At 41.2% G+C, this 20102-nt stretch overlaps 1 protein-coding gene across 1 annotated transcript in view; it reads right to left on the reverse strand.

Moving 5' to 3' along the window:
• ERICH6B (glutamate rich 6B) overlaps nt 1-20102 on the reverse strand; it is a 69542-nt gene that overhangs the window by 16150 nt on the left and 33290 nt on the right. Inside the window, exons 9-14 of the mRNA XM_090258203.1 lie at nt 12426-12435; nt 11722-11735; nt 11506-11532; nt 11019-11038; nt 9943-10024; nt 5735-5741 (exon numbers count right to left, since the gene is read on the reverse strand). Of these exons, the coding sequence (XP_090114329.1) occupies nt 5735-5741; nt 9943-10024; nt 11019-11038; nt 11506-11532; nt 11722-11735; nt 12426-12435 (160 nt within the window). The remainder of the gene's footprint in view (nt 1-5734; nt 5742-9942; nt 10025-11018; nt 11039-11505; nt 11533-11721; nt 11736-12425; nt 12436-20102) is intronic.

Below are 20102 nucleotides of genomic sequence, written 5' to 3' on the forward strand. Positions count from 1 at the left end.
TAAAATGTGGGACTGTGCTTTCCACCAGCCCGCTGCTGCTGTTGCCGCTGTTGCCAACACACTGCATCCTCTCTGCCCCCGCTCTGCCCCTCCTACCTGTCTGGATGAGTATTTCTTCTTTATATCTTTGTTTGCTGGACTTCCATGTAGTTTGATTTTATGGAACTTCTGGTTGTTTCTAGTTTTGAGGTAGTTATATTCCTTCTTAGTTGTGGAGGGAGACACACAGTGTCTATGCCTCCATCTTGGCAGTCTTATTTCTTTTTCTTGTCTGATTACTGTGACTGGAACTTGCAATATTATGTTGAATAAGAGTGGAGAGACTGAACATCCTTGTCTTGTTCCAGATCTCAGGGGAAATGCTTTCAGTTTTTGTCCATTGAGTATGAAATTGGCTTCGGGATTCTCACATATGACCTTTATTATGTTGAGGTATGTTCCCTCTATTTCCAGTTTGCTGAGTGTTTTCATCATAAATGGGTGTTGTACTTTATCAAATGCCTTTTCAGCATCTATTGATATGATCATGTGGTTTTTGTCTTTCATTTTGATTATGTGGTGTATTATGTTTATTGACTTGCGAATATTAAACTATCCTTATGTCCCTGGGCTGAATCCCATATGATCATGGTGTATGATCTTTTTAATGTGTTGCTGGATTCGCTTTTCCAGTATTTTGTTGAGGATTTTAGCATCTATGGTCATCAGCGATATTAGCCTGTAGTTTTCTTTCTTGGCTTGGTTTTGGAATTAGGGTAATACTGGCTTCATAAAAAGAGTTTGGGAGTCTTCCCTCTTCTGGATTTTTTTGGATACTTTGAGAAGGGTAGGTGTCAGTTCTTCCCTAAATGTTTTGTAAAATTCACCCGTGAAGCCATCCGGTCCAGGACTTTTGTGTTCTGGGAGTTTTTTGATTACTGTTTCAATTTCACTCTGTTATCAGTCTGTTCAGGCTTTCTGCTTCTTCTTCATTCAGTTTTGGAAGATTATATATTTCCAGAAATTTGTCCATTTCATCTAGGTTGTAAAGTTTCTTGCCATAGAGTTGTTTGTAGTAATTTCTTACAATCCTTTGTATTTCTATGATATTGGTTGTGAGTTCTCCTCATTTGTTTCTGATTGTGTTTATTTGGGTCCTCTCTCTCTTTCTTGATGAGCTTGGCTAAAGGCTTGTCGATTTTGTTTATCTTTTCAAAGAAGCAGCTCCTAATTTTGTTGACCTTTTGAATTGTTTGTTTAATCTCTATGTCATTTAATCCTGCTCTGTTCTTGATGATTTCCTTCCTTCTACTTGCTCTTGCTTTGTTTATTGTTGTTGTTCTAGTTCTGGTAGCTGTAGTGTTAGATTTATAATATTTGAGATTCTTCTATCATTTTTAGGTATGCCTGTGTTGCTATGAACTTTCCTCTCAGGACTGCTTTTACTGTGTCCCATAGGTTTGGGGATCTTGTGTGTTCATTATCATTTCTTTCCAGAAACTTCTTGATTTCTTCCTTGATGTCATTGTTAACCCATTCATTACTTAATAGCATCTTATTCATTCTCCATGATTTTTGAATGTCTTTGAGTTTTTTCCTTGAGGTTGATTTCTAGTTTCAAGGCATTGTGATCTGAGAAGATGCTTGATATGATTTCAATTTTCTTGAATTTGTTGAGGCCTGTTTTGTGTCCTACCATGCGGTCTATCTTTGAAAATGTCCCATGTGCATTCAAAAAGAATGTATATTTTGCTTCTTTGGGGTGAAAAGTTCTATATATATCAACTAAGTCCACGTGACCTAGAGTGTTGTTCAATGCTCCAATATCCTTGGTGTTTCTTTGCTTCAAATATCTGTCCATTGTTGGACAATGGAGTGTTAAAGTCCCCTACTATGAGTGTGTTGCTGTTGATATCCTTCTTGTAGTCTTCCAAGATTTTCCTTATATATTTGGGTGCTCCTATGTTGGGTGCATCTATGTTTACCAGGGTCATATCTTCTTGATAGATTGTTCCCTTAAGTATTATAAAATGTCCTTCTTTGTCTCTTTATATGGCCTTTGCTGTGAAATCTCTTTTGTCTCATATAAATATTGCTACCTCCACTTTTTTTTTTTTATGTCTATTTTCTTGGAAAATTTTTTCCATCCCTTCACTTTCAGGCTGTGTAAATCTTTTGTTTGGAGGTGTGTTTCCTGTAGACAGCATATATGTGGGTAATTTTTTGTATCCATTCCACTACCCTATGTCTCTTGATTGGAGCATTTAATCCATTTACATTTAAGGTTATTATTGACAGGTATTTATTCGTTTCCCCTTAGACCCATGTTCCTCTCTCTCTCTCTCTCTCTCTTGTTTTTTTTCTTAAAGTCTTCCCTTTAACATCTCTTGCAATGCTGGCATGGTGGAGATGTATTCTTTTAGTCTTCCTTTGTCTGGGAACTCCTTATTTCACCTTTCATTTTGAAAGAGAGCCTTGCTGGGTAAAGTAGTCCTGGTCGTAGGCCTTTGTTTTTCATTGCTTGAAATATTTTTTGCCATTTCCTTCTGGCTTGTAGTGTTTCTGTTGAAAAATCGGTTGATGGCCTTATCGCAGCTCCCTTGTATATATTTGCTGTTTTTCTCTTGCTTCCTTTAGGAATCTCTCTTTGTCTTTGAGTGTTGCCATTTTAATTATGATGTGCCTTGGAGTGGGCCTTCTTGGGTTCATCTTCATTGGGACTCTCTGTGCTTCCTGTGCTTGTGAGACATTTTCTCTCCACGTGTTTGCCAAATTTTCTGTCATTACTTTCTCAATCAGGTTTTCTATCCCTTGCTCCTCTTCTTCTCCTTCTGGTATCCCTACAATATGGATATTGTTTTGTCTCATGTTGACCTGCAGCTCTCTTAAACACTCTTCATTCTTTTTAAGTCTTTTTCATTTTGTTGCATTGCCTGGGAATTTTTTTCTACGTTGTCCTCCAACTTTCTGATCTGATCCTCTGCTTCGTTTAGCCTGATTTTGATTGATTCTACTGTGTTTTCAGTTCAGAAATTGTATTCTACATTTCTTCCTGGTTCTTATTGATAGTTTCTATGTCCTTTTTCATGCTGGTGTAGTTCTCAGTAAGTTCCTTGTTACTTCCCGGGAGTTCTTTGTAGTTTCCCTGGAGTTCTTTGTAGTTCCCCTGGAGTTCATTGTAGTTTTCTTTGAGTTTGTTGAGTTCATTGAGCTTCCTCATTACCATTGTTTTGAATTCCATGTCTGAAGTTGTGCTTGCTTCTATTTCACATATTCCTCCTTCCGGGAATTCCTCCTTTTCTTTTGGTGGAGTATTGTTTCTGTTTGGTGGGGTGTTATTCTGCCTCCCCATTTCGGGTACTGGTCTTGTTTCTGCTTCTTAAGTTGATCTGCTTTTATTTTCTGCCTTTCTGGTGTGACCTTCTTGTATACAGTTGTTGAGTTGCTGCCTCCAGCTGATGCCACTTGGAGGGGAGCACTCTGCTTAGGTGATTTCTCCCATAGCATGGGGGATGATTTTTACTGGGACCTATTCTGCTGCTCTCCTAACTCTTTCTCGAGAGCAAGCAACCAAAACTTTTTACAAAGTGCTTGTAGTACACTTCACCTTCATTTGGCCTTAGCCATGGTCGAGTGCACTCCCTTGCGCAGGCCTTGAAGGGTTGACCCATTGTGCACTGGGGTGGGGGGGTCCAAGGCTCTTCTGTGCACTGGCATGGTGCTGGCAATCATTGGACTGGTTGCTTGCCTGTTCTGGTGGATTGGAAGGCCCCTGCACACCAGCAGGCGCATTTATTTCATGCCTGTTGGGGCGGGCCAGGGGTGCCTGGGCATGGCCCCAGGCGGCTTTGTTGCACACATGTTGGGGCAAGTAGGGGGTGCCTGGGTGCATCAGCAGGCAGGTTGTTTGCACACCTGTTGGGGCAGATGGGGGGTGCTGGGTGTGTCAGCAGGCAGGTTGGTTGCACGCCTGTGCAGGCAGACCAGGGCACCTCTGTGTGTGTGCTCGTGTGACCTAGGGGGTGTTGGGAGTGGGTGAGTGGGCTTCTGCACCTGTGTTGCTCAAGAATCTCACCCCACCCATAGTCTCTCTTTCCCTCTCCACAAAAAACAATCAAAAGAGAGAGAGAGAGAAAAAAAAGAAAAGCACATTCATACACACACAACAGTACGCTGTTCCTTGCCTCTCAGAGCCGTATACCACCTGGGCCACTCATGGCTCTGCCCTCGCTCTCCTCTTGACTCCTCTCTGGGGAAACATAGGGTCACTAAAAAATCTTTGCGCACTGCCATCTGCAGCTTGGGGAGCCAAGCCAGTCAGAAATCCCGTCTTGTCCCTTTCTCCTCTGCTATCCTCACCAGACAGGTTGCTCTCAGATGGCCTTCTCTGATCCAGCAGTGCCAAGGCTCAACTCCTGACAGTATCCAGATGTTAACTGATAAGTTCTATACACAATTGGCCTAAACTACAGACAGGTCTTGGGTGCAAGCAAGCACAGCCTCCCCTCACTCCTCCGCCATCTTCCTTCCTGGATTGCCAATATTTTTAAATGTAATGACATTCCAAAAATCAAAATTGTTCTTTCTCATGTAAGCAAATACTTCCAGGCAACAGCAGAAACGTGTCAAACTTCCCAACCCAATCACAGAATAAAAACGCAAGAATCCATTGCATCATTTATCTTTTGTAATGATGTGCTCATGGTTTCTGGCCCTATTTTTTTTTTTTTTTTGTTCCTCAGCTTTCATTTTATAAATGAGAGGATTACACATTACTTTAACTGGAAGTCAGACCAGTGATTTTTCAAGCTATTGTTTTCAATAATTGAAGAGTCCTTTGTCCAAGAAAGCTTGCAGCAGAATGCCAACATCTAAGATAATAAAAGAAAGAAATGCAGCTATTTGTGGAGTTGCTGTGGCTTTCTCTCTGGGTCACAGCCTTTAATTTTTTAAAAATTTATTGATATTATTTTCTGAGAGAGAGAGTAAGGGTGGAGGTGGGGAGGAAAGAGAAAGAAACATGGATTTGTTGTTCCAGTTATTTATGCATTTATTGGTTGAGTCTTGTATGTGCCCTGACCAGGGATCTAACCTGCACCCTTGGCTTATCAGGACAATATTCTAATCAACTTAACTACCCAGTTAGGGTGGGCACAGACTTTATATGCCCAGGAACCTGGTCATCTGGGTGAAAACCACTATGGGAAGTGAGAAGATCTTATAATTGACTATCACCATACCCAGCACTGCTTTACTGCCACAACACAGTGACCCTACAGAATAGTAACTATCATTATTGCCATTTAAGAGAGGCTAAATGACATACACAAAGTTACCAGTGAGAGGAGAGCTACACTCCTGCATCATCCCCCTCTCCCCAGCCTGCAGGCTCCTTCAGTGGAAACATGCTGCCTGGCACCATTAAGATCCCAGCCACCTTGCACATTTATTTAGTTTACAAATCACTGCTCTTCTCTTTTTCTTTCTTCTTCTTTTTTTTTTTTTTAACATAAAAACGTGCCTTATAAGAACATCTGTGACTGGTTTGTTTCTTATACCTATAAAAAGCTTCTAGACATTGCTTATGGAAAAGTATATTTTAATTTTTGGTCTTATATTCAAAAGCTGGCTGAAAGCCAGACTCTCTCAAGAGGCTTTCTGCTTTTCAAATTCACTTGTCATGTAATGATATTTTCCTAACAATGAGGTCCCCATAAGCAAAGCAAAATCTCTGACACAGAGGTGGCATTCTTACATTTTCTCTCACTGAGAAGTTATAGTCATGTGCCACTTAACAACAATGATATGTTCTGAGAAATAGCATCTTCTGGTCATTGTGGAAACATCTCAGAGTGCACACACAACCCTGGAGGGTAGCCCCCTACTGTACTGTATGTGCTGTGTTTTTATATGACTGGCATCGCAGTAGGTTTGTTCACACCAGCATCACCACACACATGTGGCATAACATGTGTGCATGATGTATAATAAATGGCATATCTAAAAGCCTAAATCTCATTACCATTTGCCTGGAGACAGAGTAAGCGGCTAAGATCTAAAACCTCAGAGAGAAGGGACTACATCTCTGGCCCTTCCTTCAGAGAAAAAACAGTGCTTCACTGGCAGGACCCTGCACGGTGAGACAGTTGCTGTCTGTGCGCTTGCCCTGCTGCTGTCTGTCTGTGCTCTCTCCCTGGCTGCCATGGAGCTGCTGGCACCTGGGCTGACTGGGCTGCATGCTTCCTGAGCACCAGGATACACTTATAAGCAGTGCTCCTCCTGACTCAGCATACTACTTGAAATTTATTGCTCTTTTGTAAAAAGCAAACAAACAAAGCACCAAATGTCCCACTCCTCATGGATGTTTTGAGCAGTCTGATGTGAATGGTGGATTAGGAAGGATACTCTGCTTAGAGATTTTGGTGAGGACCTTCCTCTTGGCTGCAGGGAGAACACTGAAGATTACTTGGGGGACAGGCTGCAGGAGTAACAGCTTCGAGGTGGGACAGGGCAGGGAGTTCACTAGCCTGATTGGAGCAAGAAACAAAGGAAGGTTTCATTAATGGATTGGAGGTGAGGCCAGGGAGATGAGGAAACTGAAGGCCTTCTCTTAGGCTTTCAACTCCCTCTCTATTCATTGTCTGTTACAGCCCTGCTCTCCCTTAATTCTTCTGTCTGTAGGAGTTCTGACTGGTCCCACCGACTTCCCTTCTACATGCAGGCCCAAGATACTGAACTTCTCATTCCTATTCTGGTGGCCAGAAGGGTTCACACCTTGGTTGACAGTGCCACTTTCTAACTCTTAATTTTTACCATTAGTGAGGCCACCCTCATCACTTTAAGATGTTTGATTACTTGTCCTCTTAGTGAAAACTGTATTCTTTTTTTTTTTTCTGGACACAGAGCAGGAGTACATTTCCCAGACCTCTTGCATCTAACTGGGGTCATGCACTCATTTTGGCTAATGGAACTTAAGCCTGGATCTTGGCTTCACTTCCATGCAACTGGACACAAAGAACTCCAAGATGGGGCAGACCTGTGATGAAAGGGCCCAGATACCGTAGAGCCAGACTTTAGGAGAGCCACTCGGAGAGCTGCAAGACATAAATCAGCTGTGATGTGAACAAGAAACCCACATCTGGTTATTAAGCCACTTAGCTTTGGGAATCATATATTTTGGCAGCTAATGAACAGTGCTTTGACTAGCACAGGCTCTGTGTCCTGAGATAGTCATGTACATTTTTCTGGGTTTCACTGTAAAGTGAGGATAATAATACCACACTTATGGTGCAGGAATTGTTGGGAAAAGCTATATTTACATTACATGTAGAAGTGTTTTACAACCTGCACAGTGTTATATAAATATTAGTTTCCATTAGTTTCCTTGTGTTTTCCAATTTAGTAAATGATAACATAGCAATTATTCAGTTGCTCACATCAAAATTCTTAGATTCATTCTTTTGTCTTCTTTTTCTCTCACATCCCACTTCCAATTCAACAGGAAGCCCTCTCGATTCTCCCTTCAAGAAATATCCCAAATCAGACTGCTTTTGCCACCCCTACTGCTACAACTTAGTAGAGATGCTCATCACCTCTCACCTGAATTTATGCCTGTTTTCCAGCTGGACTTTCTAACTTTATTCTTGCCCCTTAGACCTATTCTCCATATAGCAGTCAGAAAGATTCTTCTAGAGCATAAGTCAGATGATACTTGTCCCTTGCTCTAGACTTTCCAATGGTTTCTCCTCATTCTCAGCATAAAATCCAAAGTCTTACTATGACCCACAAGGCTCTACCTGATCTGGGCACCCAAGCTCATTCTTTATTTCTCTCTCACTCACAGCTTCCTTGAGACAGAGGCCTCAGGGCCTTTGCACTTGTTTGCTCTGTTTAGAATGCCTTTCCACCAGGTATCACATGGCTCACTCCCTCATTTCATGCATGGCTAGGCTCAAATGGCACTTCTGAGATTGCCCTATAGGTATGAGAGCAACTCCTCTCTCAACTCAACACCTCAAGAGCTCCTTATGCTGCCTTGTCCCTCATAGCACCTAACAATACCGGCTGTCTTCTCAACTGAAACATAAGTTCTATGGGCATAGGGGCTTTGCTTTGTTTACCTTTGTATCTCCAGCACCTAGATAAGGGCCTGGCATAGTATGTTCTCACTTCAGTGAAGCTCCTTTTTGAGCTTCAGACTGATTATTAACTCACCCTGAATGACTCTAATATTTTGAGACTAATTTTTACTTATAACTTCATAGTATCTATCTTCATAAATATTACCATGTGATTGATTTTTCAAATAGGCTTTATTTTTTAGAGCAGGTCACAGCAAAATTGAGCAGAAAATACAGAGACTCCCTATTGTAGGGGCACCAAATATTCTCTGTAAAAAGTCACAGAGGTTTGCTAAATATGTAAATATCTAGGGGCTTCATATGTTTTTTGTAAAATGTAGCAAGGACTTGCTAAAAAGCCTTGGAAGGAGGAATGTGGGAAAAAGTGCTGTAGCAATTGATGTTTATACAAGCTAAAAGCACCTCAGCCTCTGTCACCTTCCATTTGCTTGTGTCTGGTTTATAACATTTGTGGAAGTTATACTTTACAGAATATCTAGCCCTTTAAAGATAAATTGCTTCACAAAGAATTTGTCCCTGGCTGGAAAGCTATGCTGCTGCCGGATATAACCTTATAGCCTTGCAAATTTCTGTTCCTGTTACTGCCAAGACATTCCTGCAGTCCTGCCCAGCCCCCTCTCTTCCTAAGGCCAAAGAAGAAACAAAGGGACTCCACCAGTATAAAAACTCAGTGTTTAAAACCCATCGTATGTCAGAGCGTGTTAGAGACAAGTTCTCTGCCCGACAACTGGCTAATAAATCCTTTGCTTACTTTATACACTGCTTCAGAGTGTTCAATCTCGCCTATGTAGCTGTAACGCTCTATCTTCTGTCCCACCACACACACACACAGTCGCCAGCACTGCTACCATTCCACACCATATGTATATTTACATAGTCAATGAACTGACACTGGCACATTCTTATCACTCAAAGTCTATAGTTTACATTAAGGTTCACTCTTGGCGGTTTAGGCAATTGTCTAATGATATGTATTCACTTGTAGTATCATACAGAGTATATAACTGCCTTAAAAATTCTCTGCTCCACCTGTTTCTTCCTGTTTGCACCCAGGCCCCTCCATAGTTTTGCCTTTTCTAGAATGTCATACAGTTGACCCTTGAACAACATGAGTCTGAACTGTGCAGACCCAGTTATCTGCATATAGGTAGACCCATGCAATTCAAACTCACATTGTTCAGGGGTCAACTGTATTTTTGATCTTCACTTGGGACTCTGTATATGTGGAGGGCAGACTTAAGTTATAATTGATTTTTGACTCTGCAGCTTGCTGTTGCCTCTAATCCCTGCCTTGTTCAAAGATCATCATAGTGTATAGTTGAAATTATACAGTATGTAATCATTTAGATTGGTTTTCTTAACTTAGTAATATCAATTTAAGACTCCTCCATGTCTTTCTTTGACTTGATAGCACATTTCTTTTTAGCACTGGATAATATTCTATTGTATGGATGTACCAGAGTTTATTTATCCATTCACCATGTAATTCATTTTTGACATAGATTTAAAATTTATTAAGGGAGGGACCTATTTTTATAACATATATTTTCTTTACTCCCCTCCCAACCCCATCCAATTGCCAAATACAGGCCCTTCAGGGAGAAGAGTCTCAATAAACCTGAGTAAAAGTCCTAGTCAATCTGTGATAACCCACACACTCACATGTGCCTCTATATATTGAACACATTTTTCTTGTTGGTATTCTCATTGTGTATTGGTTCTGACAGCTTTCTGATGGTGTGTGTATCTCATCTGAGCCAAAAAAAGAAAGCCTGCACAAAGAAAAAACACCAGTGCACTGCCACACTCACCTCAGCATTGCTCTTTTTCCATTCTGTATCTACTTCTAATTTCTTCTTATGATGAACAATATGATGAGTTTTTTTAATTTCTTCTATCTCAGGCTCCTCAATTTGTGGTGATTGATTCCATAAACACGATGAATAAGTACATGTCCCTGGAGTCTTGGGATTGAGTGAGTCTTTGGAAGAAAAGAGAAAGAAAACTTAGTTCTATTTCTCGGAAGTCACCAAAGAATAGAAATATGGGCCATGGGCCATATTCCCTCAAAGTAAGAAAGGCTCCCAGGAAAGAGCAAGTCTTTGAAGAGAGAAATGTAGAGGTTGAATTTACAACTCTCATTTTTCTAGTCTTTAATTCAACACATATTTATCAAGGGCCTACGATGTGCCAACCCAATGCTAGATGCCAGACAGCATGGTGAAGACCACCCAGCCCAGACTTGGGAATGTAAGAGGTGACATACTAACCACATGCCTCAATAACAAGCGTAGCTGCTAATTCAGTTAACTGAAAAATAAAAAAAAGGCTAAAGTGGGGAATCACTAAAAAAATAAAACATACCTCAACCATATTATTTGAACTTAAAACATAAATGTGTATTAACACATCTCCTTAAATGTAGGGCAAGTCTTTCCTTTGTGTGTGGGTCTGATGATGGGCTTTGTGATCATTTTTGCTCAAATCACATTCATAATTTATTACCTATAATTTTCAGTTTTGGCAACTTCTAAGTAGTTTGAGTTAAAAAATTTCTTTATATTCCTCAATATTTTATGTATGTTTGGTGCACATCTAGTTGTAAGCACTTTTTAAGAAAAACTATTTTCTTATTAGGTCTTCTTCAAGCATTCAAAGCATCATTTAAATTCTTGGGGCAGGAAGATGAAGGAGGGGTAGGAAGATGGCGGATGAGTGAGGAGAGGCTGCCCTTGCTTGCTCCCGAGACTGGTCTATATTTTCAGCTAAATGTGGACGGAGTATCTCAGTTAACCTCTGGAAACTGGTGGGAGTTGAACCTTGGTGCTGCTGGCAGCGGAGGAGGCTGCCACTGAGTGACCTGTCTGGTGAGGTTCGTAAAGGAGACATGGGAGAGACGCGAGTTCTGGCTGGCGTGGCTCCCCTGGGCAGTGGCTGGCAGAGCACAAAGGTGTTTCAATGCCCCTGGGTCTCCCCTGAGAGTAGTCGGAGATGGAGTTGGCCAGGTGGTGTCTGGCTCTGGGAGGCTGGGAGCAGTGTTCTTTTTCTGTGTGTGTATATGTGTGTTTTTAAATTTATTGATTGTTTTTTGTGGACAGGAGAGGAAAGGCTAGGGGTGGGGCAAGATACTTGAGGAGTGCATGCACAGGAGACCACTTGCAGGGGCTTGCTAGGCCCCACACCCACTTCCCCAGGCCCTAGCACCCCGCACCCAGTGCAGGGGAATGTGCCCAATCAGTGTGGCCTGCCTGCTGGCACAGGGGAATGCCTCCACCCCACCCATCCACCGGAGCAGAAAACGCTACTAGCCTGTGTGCCCGCCAGCCAGTGCAGGGGACTGCCCTCAGCCTGCCCACCTGTGCAGAGGAATGCCTGTATTCAGCACGCCTGCCCAACAGGTGCAGGGTAATGCCTCTGCCCACCTGCCAGTGTAGGGTAACTCCCCCAGCCAGCGCCCAAGCACAGGGGAATGCATCCCAACCCTTGCACCCACCCGCCACCCTAGCCTGCCTGCTAGCTGGCAGGAAAGAGCACACTTGCCACACTAGACCTGGGCTGCAGCCAAAAGAGGGTGAAATTAATTAGAGGAGCTTTGAAAAACTCTGGACCTTGGTTCTGGAGAAAAAGCTGGGGGAGCAACAGACCAGATCCCAGGGCAGACTCAACCTCAGTGCTATGGGATAAATCTCATAAGTAGACTACTCCCCTACAAGTGGCATCAGCCAGAGGCAGCTGAACAACTGTCAGAAGTGGGCAGAGTGACTCTCTGTCAGCTAATTTAAGGGAAGGACCCACAAAAACCAAAACCAAAATACTACTAGAGAGTCCAACTGAAAGGCATAAACGGCATCCCAAGAGCATCAAGTTAAGGAGATCAAGGAGTCTGTATCACTGAACCACACAGCTTCCTGCCACAGAAGGTCACACCACAAAGACAGAAAATAAAAGCAGATCAGTTTAAGAAGCAGAAACAAGACCAGTACCCGAAATGGGGAGGCAGAATAACACCCCACCAAACAGAAACAATACTCCACCAAAAGAATAGGAGGAATTCCCAGAAGGAGGAATATGTGAAATAGAAGCAAGCGCAATTTCAGACATAAAATTCAAAACAATGGTAATGAGGAAGCTCAATGAACTCAACAAACTCAAAGAAAACGACAATGAACTCCAGGGGAACTACAAAGAACTCCAGGGAAACTATAAAGAACTCCCGGGAAGTAACAAGGAACTTACTGAGAACTACACCAGCATGAAAAAGGACATAGAAACTATCAATAAGAACCAGGAAGAAATGAAGAATACAATTTCTGAACTGAAAACACAGTAGAATCAATCAAAATCAGGCTAACGAAGCAGAGGATCAGATCAGAAAGTTGGAGGACAACGTAGAAAAAAATTCCCAGGCAATGCAACAAAATGAAAAAAACTTAAAAAGAATGAAGAGTGTTTAAGAGAGCTGCAGGTCAACATGAGACAAAACAATATCCATATTGTAGGGATACCAGAAGGAGAAGAAGAGGAACAAGAGATAGAAAACCTGATTGAGAAAGTAATGACAGAAAATTTGGCAAACACGTGGAGAGAAAATGTCTCACAAGCACAGGAAGCACAGAGGGTCCCAATGAAGATGAACCCAAGAAGGCCCACTCCAAGGCACATCATAATTAAAATGGTAACATTGAAAGACAAAGAGAGATTCCTAAAGGAAGCAAGAGAAAAACAGCAAATATATACAAGGGAGCTGCGATAAGGCCATCAACCGATTTTTCAACAGAAACACTACAAGCCAGAAGGAAATGGCAAAAAATATTTCAAGCAATGAAAAACAAAGGCCTACGACCAGGACTACTTTACCCAGCAAGGCTCTCTTTCAAAATGAAAGGTGAAATAAGGAGTTCCCAGACAAAGGAAGACTAAAAGAATACATCTCCACCATGCCAGCATTGCAAGAGATGTTAAAGGGAAGGCTGTAAGAAAAAAAAACAAGAGAGAGAGAGAGAGAGAGAGAGAGAGAGAAAGAGAGAGAGAGAGAGAGAGAGAGAGGGGAACATGGGTCTAAGGGGAAACGAATAAATACCTGTCAATAATAACCTTAAATGTAAATGGATTAAATGCTCCAATCAAGAGACATAGGGTAGTGGAATGGATACAAAAAATTACCCACATATATGCTGTCTACAGGAAACACACCTCCAAACAAAAGATTTACACAGCCTGAAAGTGAAGGGATGGAAAAAATTTTCCAAGAAAATAGACATAAAAAAAAAGTGGGGGTAGCAATATTTATATGAGACAAAAGAGATTTCACAGCAAAGGCCATATAAAGACACAAAGAAGGACATTTTATAATACTTAAGGGAACAATCTATCAAGAAGATATGACCCTGGTAAACATAGATGCACCCAACATAGGAGCACCCAAATATATAAGGAAAATCTTGGAAGACTACAAGAAGGATATCAACAGCAACACACTCATAGTAGGGGACTTTAACACTCCATTGTCCAACAATGGACAGATATTTGAAGCAAAGAAACACCAAGGATATTGGAGCATTGAACAACACTCTAGGTCACGTGGACTTAGTTGATATATATAGAACTTTTCACCCCAAAGAAGCAAAATATACATTTTTTTTGAATGCACATGGGACATTTTCAAAGATAGACCGCATGGTAGGACACAAAAACAAGCCTCAACAAATTCAAGAAAATTGAAATCATATCAAACATCTTCTCAGATCACAATGCCTTGAAACTAGAAATCAACCTCAAATGATAATGAACACCCAAGCCCAAAACCTATGGAACACAGTGAAAGCAGACCTGAGAGGAAAGTTCATACCAACACAGGCATACCAAAAAATGATAGAAGAATCTCAAATAAAATATCTAACACTACAGTTACAAGAAGTAGAACAACAACAATAAACAAAGCCCAGAGCAAGTAGAAGGAAGGAATCAAGAACAGAGCAGGATTAAATGACATAGAGACCAAACAAACAGTTCAAAAAAATCAATAAAACTAGAAGCTGGTTCTTTTAAAAGATAAACAAATTTACAAGCCTTTATCCAGGTTCATCAAGAAAAGAAGAGAGAGGACCCAAATAAACAAAATCAGAAACAAAAGAGGAGAAGTCACAACCAATATCACAGAAATACAAAGGATTGTAAGAAATTACTACAAACAACTGTAAGGCAAGAAACTTGACAACCTAGATGAAATGGACAAATTCCTAGAAATATATAGTCTTCCAAAACTGAATCAAGAAGCAGCAGAAAGCCTGAATAGACTGATAACAAGGAGTGAAATTAAACTCCCAGCACACAAAAAACCTGAATCAGAGAGCTTCACAGGCCAATTTTATAAAACCTTTAGGGAAGAACTAATGCCTACCCTTCTCAAACTATTTCAAAAAAGTCAAGAAGAGTGAAGACTCCCAAACTCTTCCAAAGAGGTCTGTATTACCCTAATTCCAAAACCAGGTCAAGACACAACAAAGAAAGAAAAGTACAGGCCAATATCACTGATGAACATAGTTGCTGAAATCCTCAAGAGAATATTGACAAACCAGATCAGCAACACATTAAAAAGATCATACACTGCCCTTGCTAGTGTGGATCAGTGGATTGAGAGCTACCTGTGAATCGAAGTGCTGCTGGTTTGATTCCCAGTCAGGGCACATGCCTGGGTTCCCAATCAGGTTCCCATTTGGGGGCATGTGAAAGGGAACCACCCATTGAGGTCTCCTTCCCCTCTTCCTCCCACTCTTCTTCTCTCTCTAAAAATAATAAAATAAAAATAAATAAATAAATACAATAAAGTGGAAAAAGAAAAAGAGATCATACACCACAATCAAGTGCGATTCATCTCAGGGATGCAAGGATGGTTTAATATTCGCAAATCTATAAACGTAATACACCACATAAGCAAAAAGAAAGACAAAAATCACATGATCATATCAATAGATGTTGAAAAAGCATTTGATAAAGAACAATACCCATTTATGATGAAAACACTCAGCAAACTGGGAAGAGAGGAAGCGTACCTCAAAACAATAGAGGCCATGTACGAGAAACCCAAAGCCAACATCATACTCAATGGATAAAAACTGAAAGCATTCCCCCTGAGATCAGGAACAAGACAATGATGTCCACTTTCTCCACTCCTATTCAACACAGTCTTGGAAGTCCTAGCCATAGCAATCAGACAAGAAAAAGATATAAAAGGCATCAAAGTTAAAAAAGAGAAAGTAAAACTGTCATTATTTGCAGATGACGTGATAGTGTATATAGAAAACCCTACAGACTCCACTAAAAAACTACTCAGCCAAATAAATGAATTTGGCAATATTCAGAAATCGGAGACATTTCTGTACACCAACAATAAAATATCAGAGATAGAAAGTAGAAAAAAATCCCATTTACTATAGCAACAAGAAAAATAAAGTACCAAGGAACAAACTTAACCAAGGAGGTAAAAGAACTGTACTCATAAAACTTCATGACACTGAAGAAAGAAATTAAGGAAGATACAATTAAATGGAAGCAAATACCATGTTCATGGATGGGAGAACCAACGTCACTAAAATGTCCATACTACCCAAAGCAATTTATAGATTCAATGCAATCCCTATTAAAATATCAGTTACATAGTTTACAGATGTAGAACAAATTTATATGGAACCAAAAAAGACCACGAATAGCCACAGCAATCTTGAGACAGAAGAACACAGTAGGAGGAATCACAATACCTGATATCAAACTATACTACAAAGCCACTGTAATCAAAAGAGTATAGTACTGGCATAAAAACAGACATATAGATCAATGGAACAGAATATAGAGCCCAGAAATAAACCGCAGTCTGTCTGGTGAACTAATATTCGGCAAAGGCTGAAGGAACATAAAATGGAGTGAGAAGAGCCTATTCAACAACTGGTGCTGGGAGAACTGGACAGTAATATGCAGAAAAACGAAACTAGACCACAAACTTACACCACACACCAGAATAAACTCAAGATGGATCAAAGGCTTAAATGTAAGACATGACACTGTAGAAGTCCTAGCAGAAAACATAGGCAGGAAATTTTCAGATACCCCACATAGCAATATTTTCATCGATATATCTCCTAAAGCATGGGAAATAAAGAAAAGAATAAACCAATGGGACTACATCAAACTAAAGAGTTTCTGCTCAGCAAAAAGAAGCATCAGCAAGATGAAAAGGGAACCAACTATATGGGAAAACATATTTGCCAATGATACTTCAGACCAGGGATTGATCTCCAAAATATATGAAGAACTTATACGTCTCAACACCAAGAAGACTGACGACCCAATTAAAAAATGGACAAAGGAACTGAACAAACACTTCTCTGAAGAGGACATACAGAGGGCCCATAGACATATGAAAGTATGCTCAACATCACTAGCCATCAGAGAGATGCAAATAAAAACCACAATGAGGTACCACCTCACGCCAGTCAGAATGGCCATCATCAACAAATTAACAAACACAGGATGTGGAGAAATGGAAACCCTTGTGCACTGTTGGTGAGAATGCGGACTTGTGCAGCCACTATGAAAACCAGTATGGAATTTCTGCAAAATCTAAAAATGGAACTGCGTTTTGAACCACTGATTCCATTGTTAGGATTATACCCAAAGAATCCTGAAACCCCAATTCAAAATAACTTATGCACCCCTATGTTCATAGCAGTGCTATTTACAATAGCCAAGTGATGGAAACAGCCTAAGTGCCCATCTGTAGATGAGTGGATCAAAAAACTGTGATACATTTACACAATGGAATACTGTGCAGCAGAAAGAGGAGAAGGAACTCCTACCATTTGCAATAACATGGATGGAACTAGAGAGAATTATGCATAGTGAAATAAACCATGCAATGAAAGAAAAATACCATATGATATCACCTAATACACAAAGCTAATGAACAACACAAACAAATGAACAAAATTGAACCAGAGGTATGTAAACAAGGAACAAACTAACAGTTGCAAGGCGGGGGGTGAGGAGGAGAGAGAGGTAAGGGGTGTAAGTGGGGGAAGGATGTAGTAAAGGAACTAGTATAAATAACTCATGGACATGTACAGCGAGGTGGGGATTGACTGTGGGAGAAGGGGTGGGCAGGGTGAGGGTGGAGCAAGGGGGAAAAAGTGGGATAACTGTAATAGGAAAAACAGTAAATAAATAAAAAATTAAAAAGTAATTAAAAAATTAAATTGTTAAAAAAATTTAAAACATTTATTTATTTATTTTTAGAGAGAGGGTAGGGTGGGAGAAGGAGAGGAGGAGAAACATCAATGTGTGGTTGTCTCTTGCACGCCTCCAAAAGGGGACCTGCATGCAACCCAGGCATGTGTCCTGACTGGGGATTGAACTGTAAATCTTTTAACTCTTGCAGGATGAGGCTCAACCAACTGAGCCACACCAGTCAGAGCTTAAATTTTTAAAGTATTAGTTTTCTTAGCAACAAGTGTCTTTTCATTTTGTCTAGTTTTTTCTAAAAACCGAAACCTAGAACTAAACTAGTAAGGACAACTGAAGAACAATCCCCCTTCCAATTGACCCTTGGTTGATGTCTGACAACCACTGGAAACAGCAATGGCATGAGCATTGGGCAGAGCTTCTAGCACACTATCATCTGGGAAACTCTTCACTGGAAGTGGTGGCCCCAGTTCCCTGGCAACTACTTTAAGAGGAGGCCAGTTAAGATCTTAGTCATCTCTTGGGGTCCACACAGTGTTGGAGGAGGTTATTAAGGGGACATGACAGCTGGTTGGCCTGGGAGCTGGACCTGGGCAATCACAGGACCCTCCTTTTCTCATCTCCTAGAAATGTACTCTTTCCCCACCATTTCCGCAGCTGGGGCTATTTTCAAGGATGCAGCCTTGAGAGAGCAATGTGTTGTGAGACCATCTGGGCAGAATAGTGACTGGACCCAGGTAAGGTCTCTATATAAACTTTAAGATAAACTTTAAGATTCTCATGGGCAGATGTGGAAATATAATTGTCTTACTGCTACCTAATACAAGCCTTGTAAGTAAGTTCCCTTGCTTATTAAATCTTCCATCTAGCAATCAAAAGTGGCCTGCTTTTTTCTTGAGTCTCTTCTCGCCCTCTTTGTACTGGGGCCAGTTTCTAATTTCACCTGTGAAGCTCCCAAGTTTGCAATCCATCACGTAGCATGCCAGGAGAGTTCACCAAAGGGAACTTTACCTGACCTTAACTTCTGGTAAAAGTGAAGTCTCTAATCTGGGAAGGGGAATTCCCTGCATCAGCACTGTATGGTGGCAGGTTAGAGTGGGAATGGGTGAGTGGTGACTGATGACTCAGGAGAGGCAGGCAGGGCTAGATCATTCCTTTATTCACTTACTCAGTGAAGTTCTGTTTTGCACCTGTGTGCCAAGACCAGTCCTAGTGTTAGGGATGCCAAGTCCCTGCTGTCCATCCTAGCAGGGGAGACAGATGCTAAATAAGTGAACAGATAAGATGTAATATGCCACCCTGGCCAGTGTGGCTCAGTTGGTTGGAGCATTGTCCTGTAAACTGAAGGTTATGGGTTTGATTTCTGGTTAGGGCCCATGCCTAGGTTGTGGGTTCATTCCCGGGTTGGGGTGTGTACAAGAGGCAACCAATCGATATTTCTTTCTCATATCGATCTTTTTTTCTCTCTCTCTCCTTGCCCCCCTCCCCTCTAAAATCAAGTGTGTCCTCAGGTGAGGATAAAAAAAAAAAAAATCAAACATGTAATATGCCACATGGCTAGGAATGCTCCAAAGTAAAATTAAGCAGGGCAAGACAGATGGAAAATGATGTGAGCATGTGCATGTATGTGTGCACTTACACATGCTGGTTTCTACTGGGTAGCCAAGGAACTCATTTCTGAGAAGATCACATTAGGCAGAGGGGGCAGCCACAGGAATATTGGAGTAAAGAGTGCTCCGGGGAGAGGAACAGCAAGTACAAAGGCCCCATGGCGGGAGTACTTGGCTCATTTGATGATTAACAAAAAGCCAATGTGTCTGGATAGGAAAAGTGAGGGGCTTCTAAGCCACATGAGGAATGTGGGCATTTTCCTGGAGGTAATGGAAGGTAAGTGAAGAGTTTTTAAAAGATTATGCTGAAAACAATGTGAAGAAAGGACTGAGAAAGAAGAAGATGTGAGTCAGGGAGACCAGGGAGGTCTTCCAGGGGAGAGACACAGATGTCTGAGGATGGAGACAGTGTGGGATGGGGCACAGGAGAGAATCAAGGGTCACAGCAGATCTGAGAGCTCAAGAGGCTACTAATTAGGATTCAGAGAGGGAGATCTTTCCACAGGCAAATGAGGAGAGGGGAGAGGGCAGGGCAAGGTCACCTGGAGACCTTCGTAAGAAGTTTGCAGTTGGGTCTCAGTCTCCCTGTGAGGAACACTTTCCCCAGTGCTTGCTTACAGAACCGTAATGATCATCAGAGCACAAAACCTGAAGTGAGCCCAACTACTATTCCTGATTATCAGTTAGAAATTAAATGAAAGCATTTCTGAAGTGGTAATGATGAAAAAGGACATTTATATACTCATTTTTTCCCTGTCAAAATGCTAAAATCGTGAACATTCTGGTTTGTGCTGTATACCCAGCTCTGCCTTTGTTAGGTAAAGCTATAGGCTACTTTTCTGAGCCTCAGTTTTCATAATATGATAAAATGATACCTACAGTGACCTATGGGGTTTCTGTGAAATAATGCCTGCAATGTGCCTGCCTCCTTTCGGTGTCCTTCGCACAAAGAGCTTTGAATTTTAATGGCTCATGATTCAAGCTGTGTAATGTTCTCCCACTTTTCAAATCAGACTAGATGGCTCTAACAGGAAAGGTCACATAATTTGAGGGGCCCCATGTACAATGAAAATGCAGGGATCCTTGTTCTAAAATTATTAAGGAGTTAAGACAGCGACAGCAGAGCCTTAAACCCAGT

This window comes from Furipterus horrens, unplaced genomic scaffold (genome assembly GCF_987537825.1).
Source record: "Furipterus horrens unplaced genomic scaffold, mFurHor1.1.pri manual_scaffold_12, whole genome shotgun sequence".
Classification (NCBI taxonomy): Eukaryota; Metazoa; Chordata; class Mammalia; order Chiroptera; family Furipteridae; genus Furipterus; species Furipterus horrens.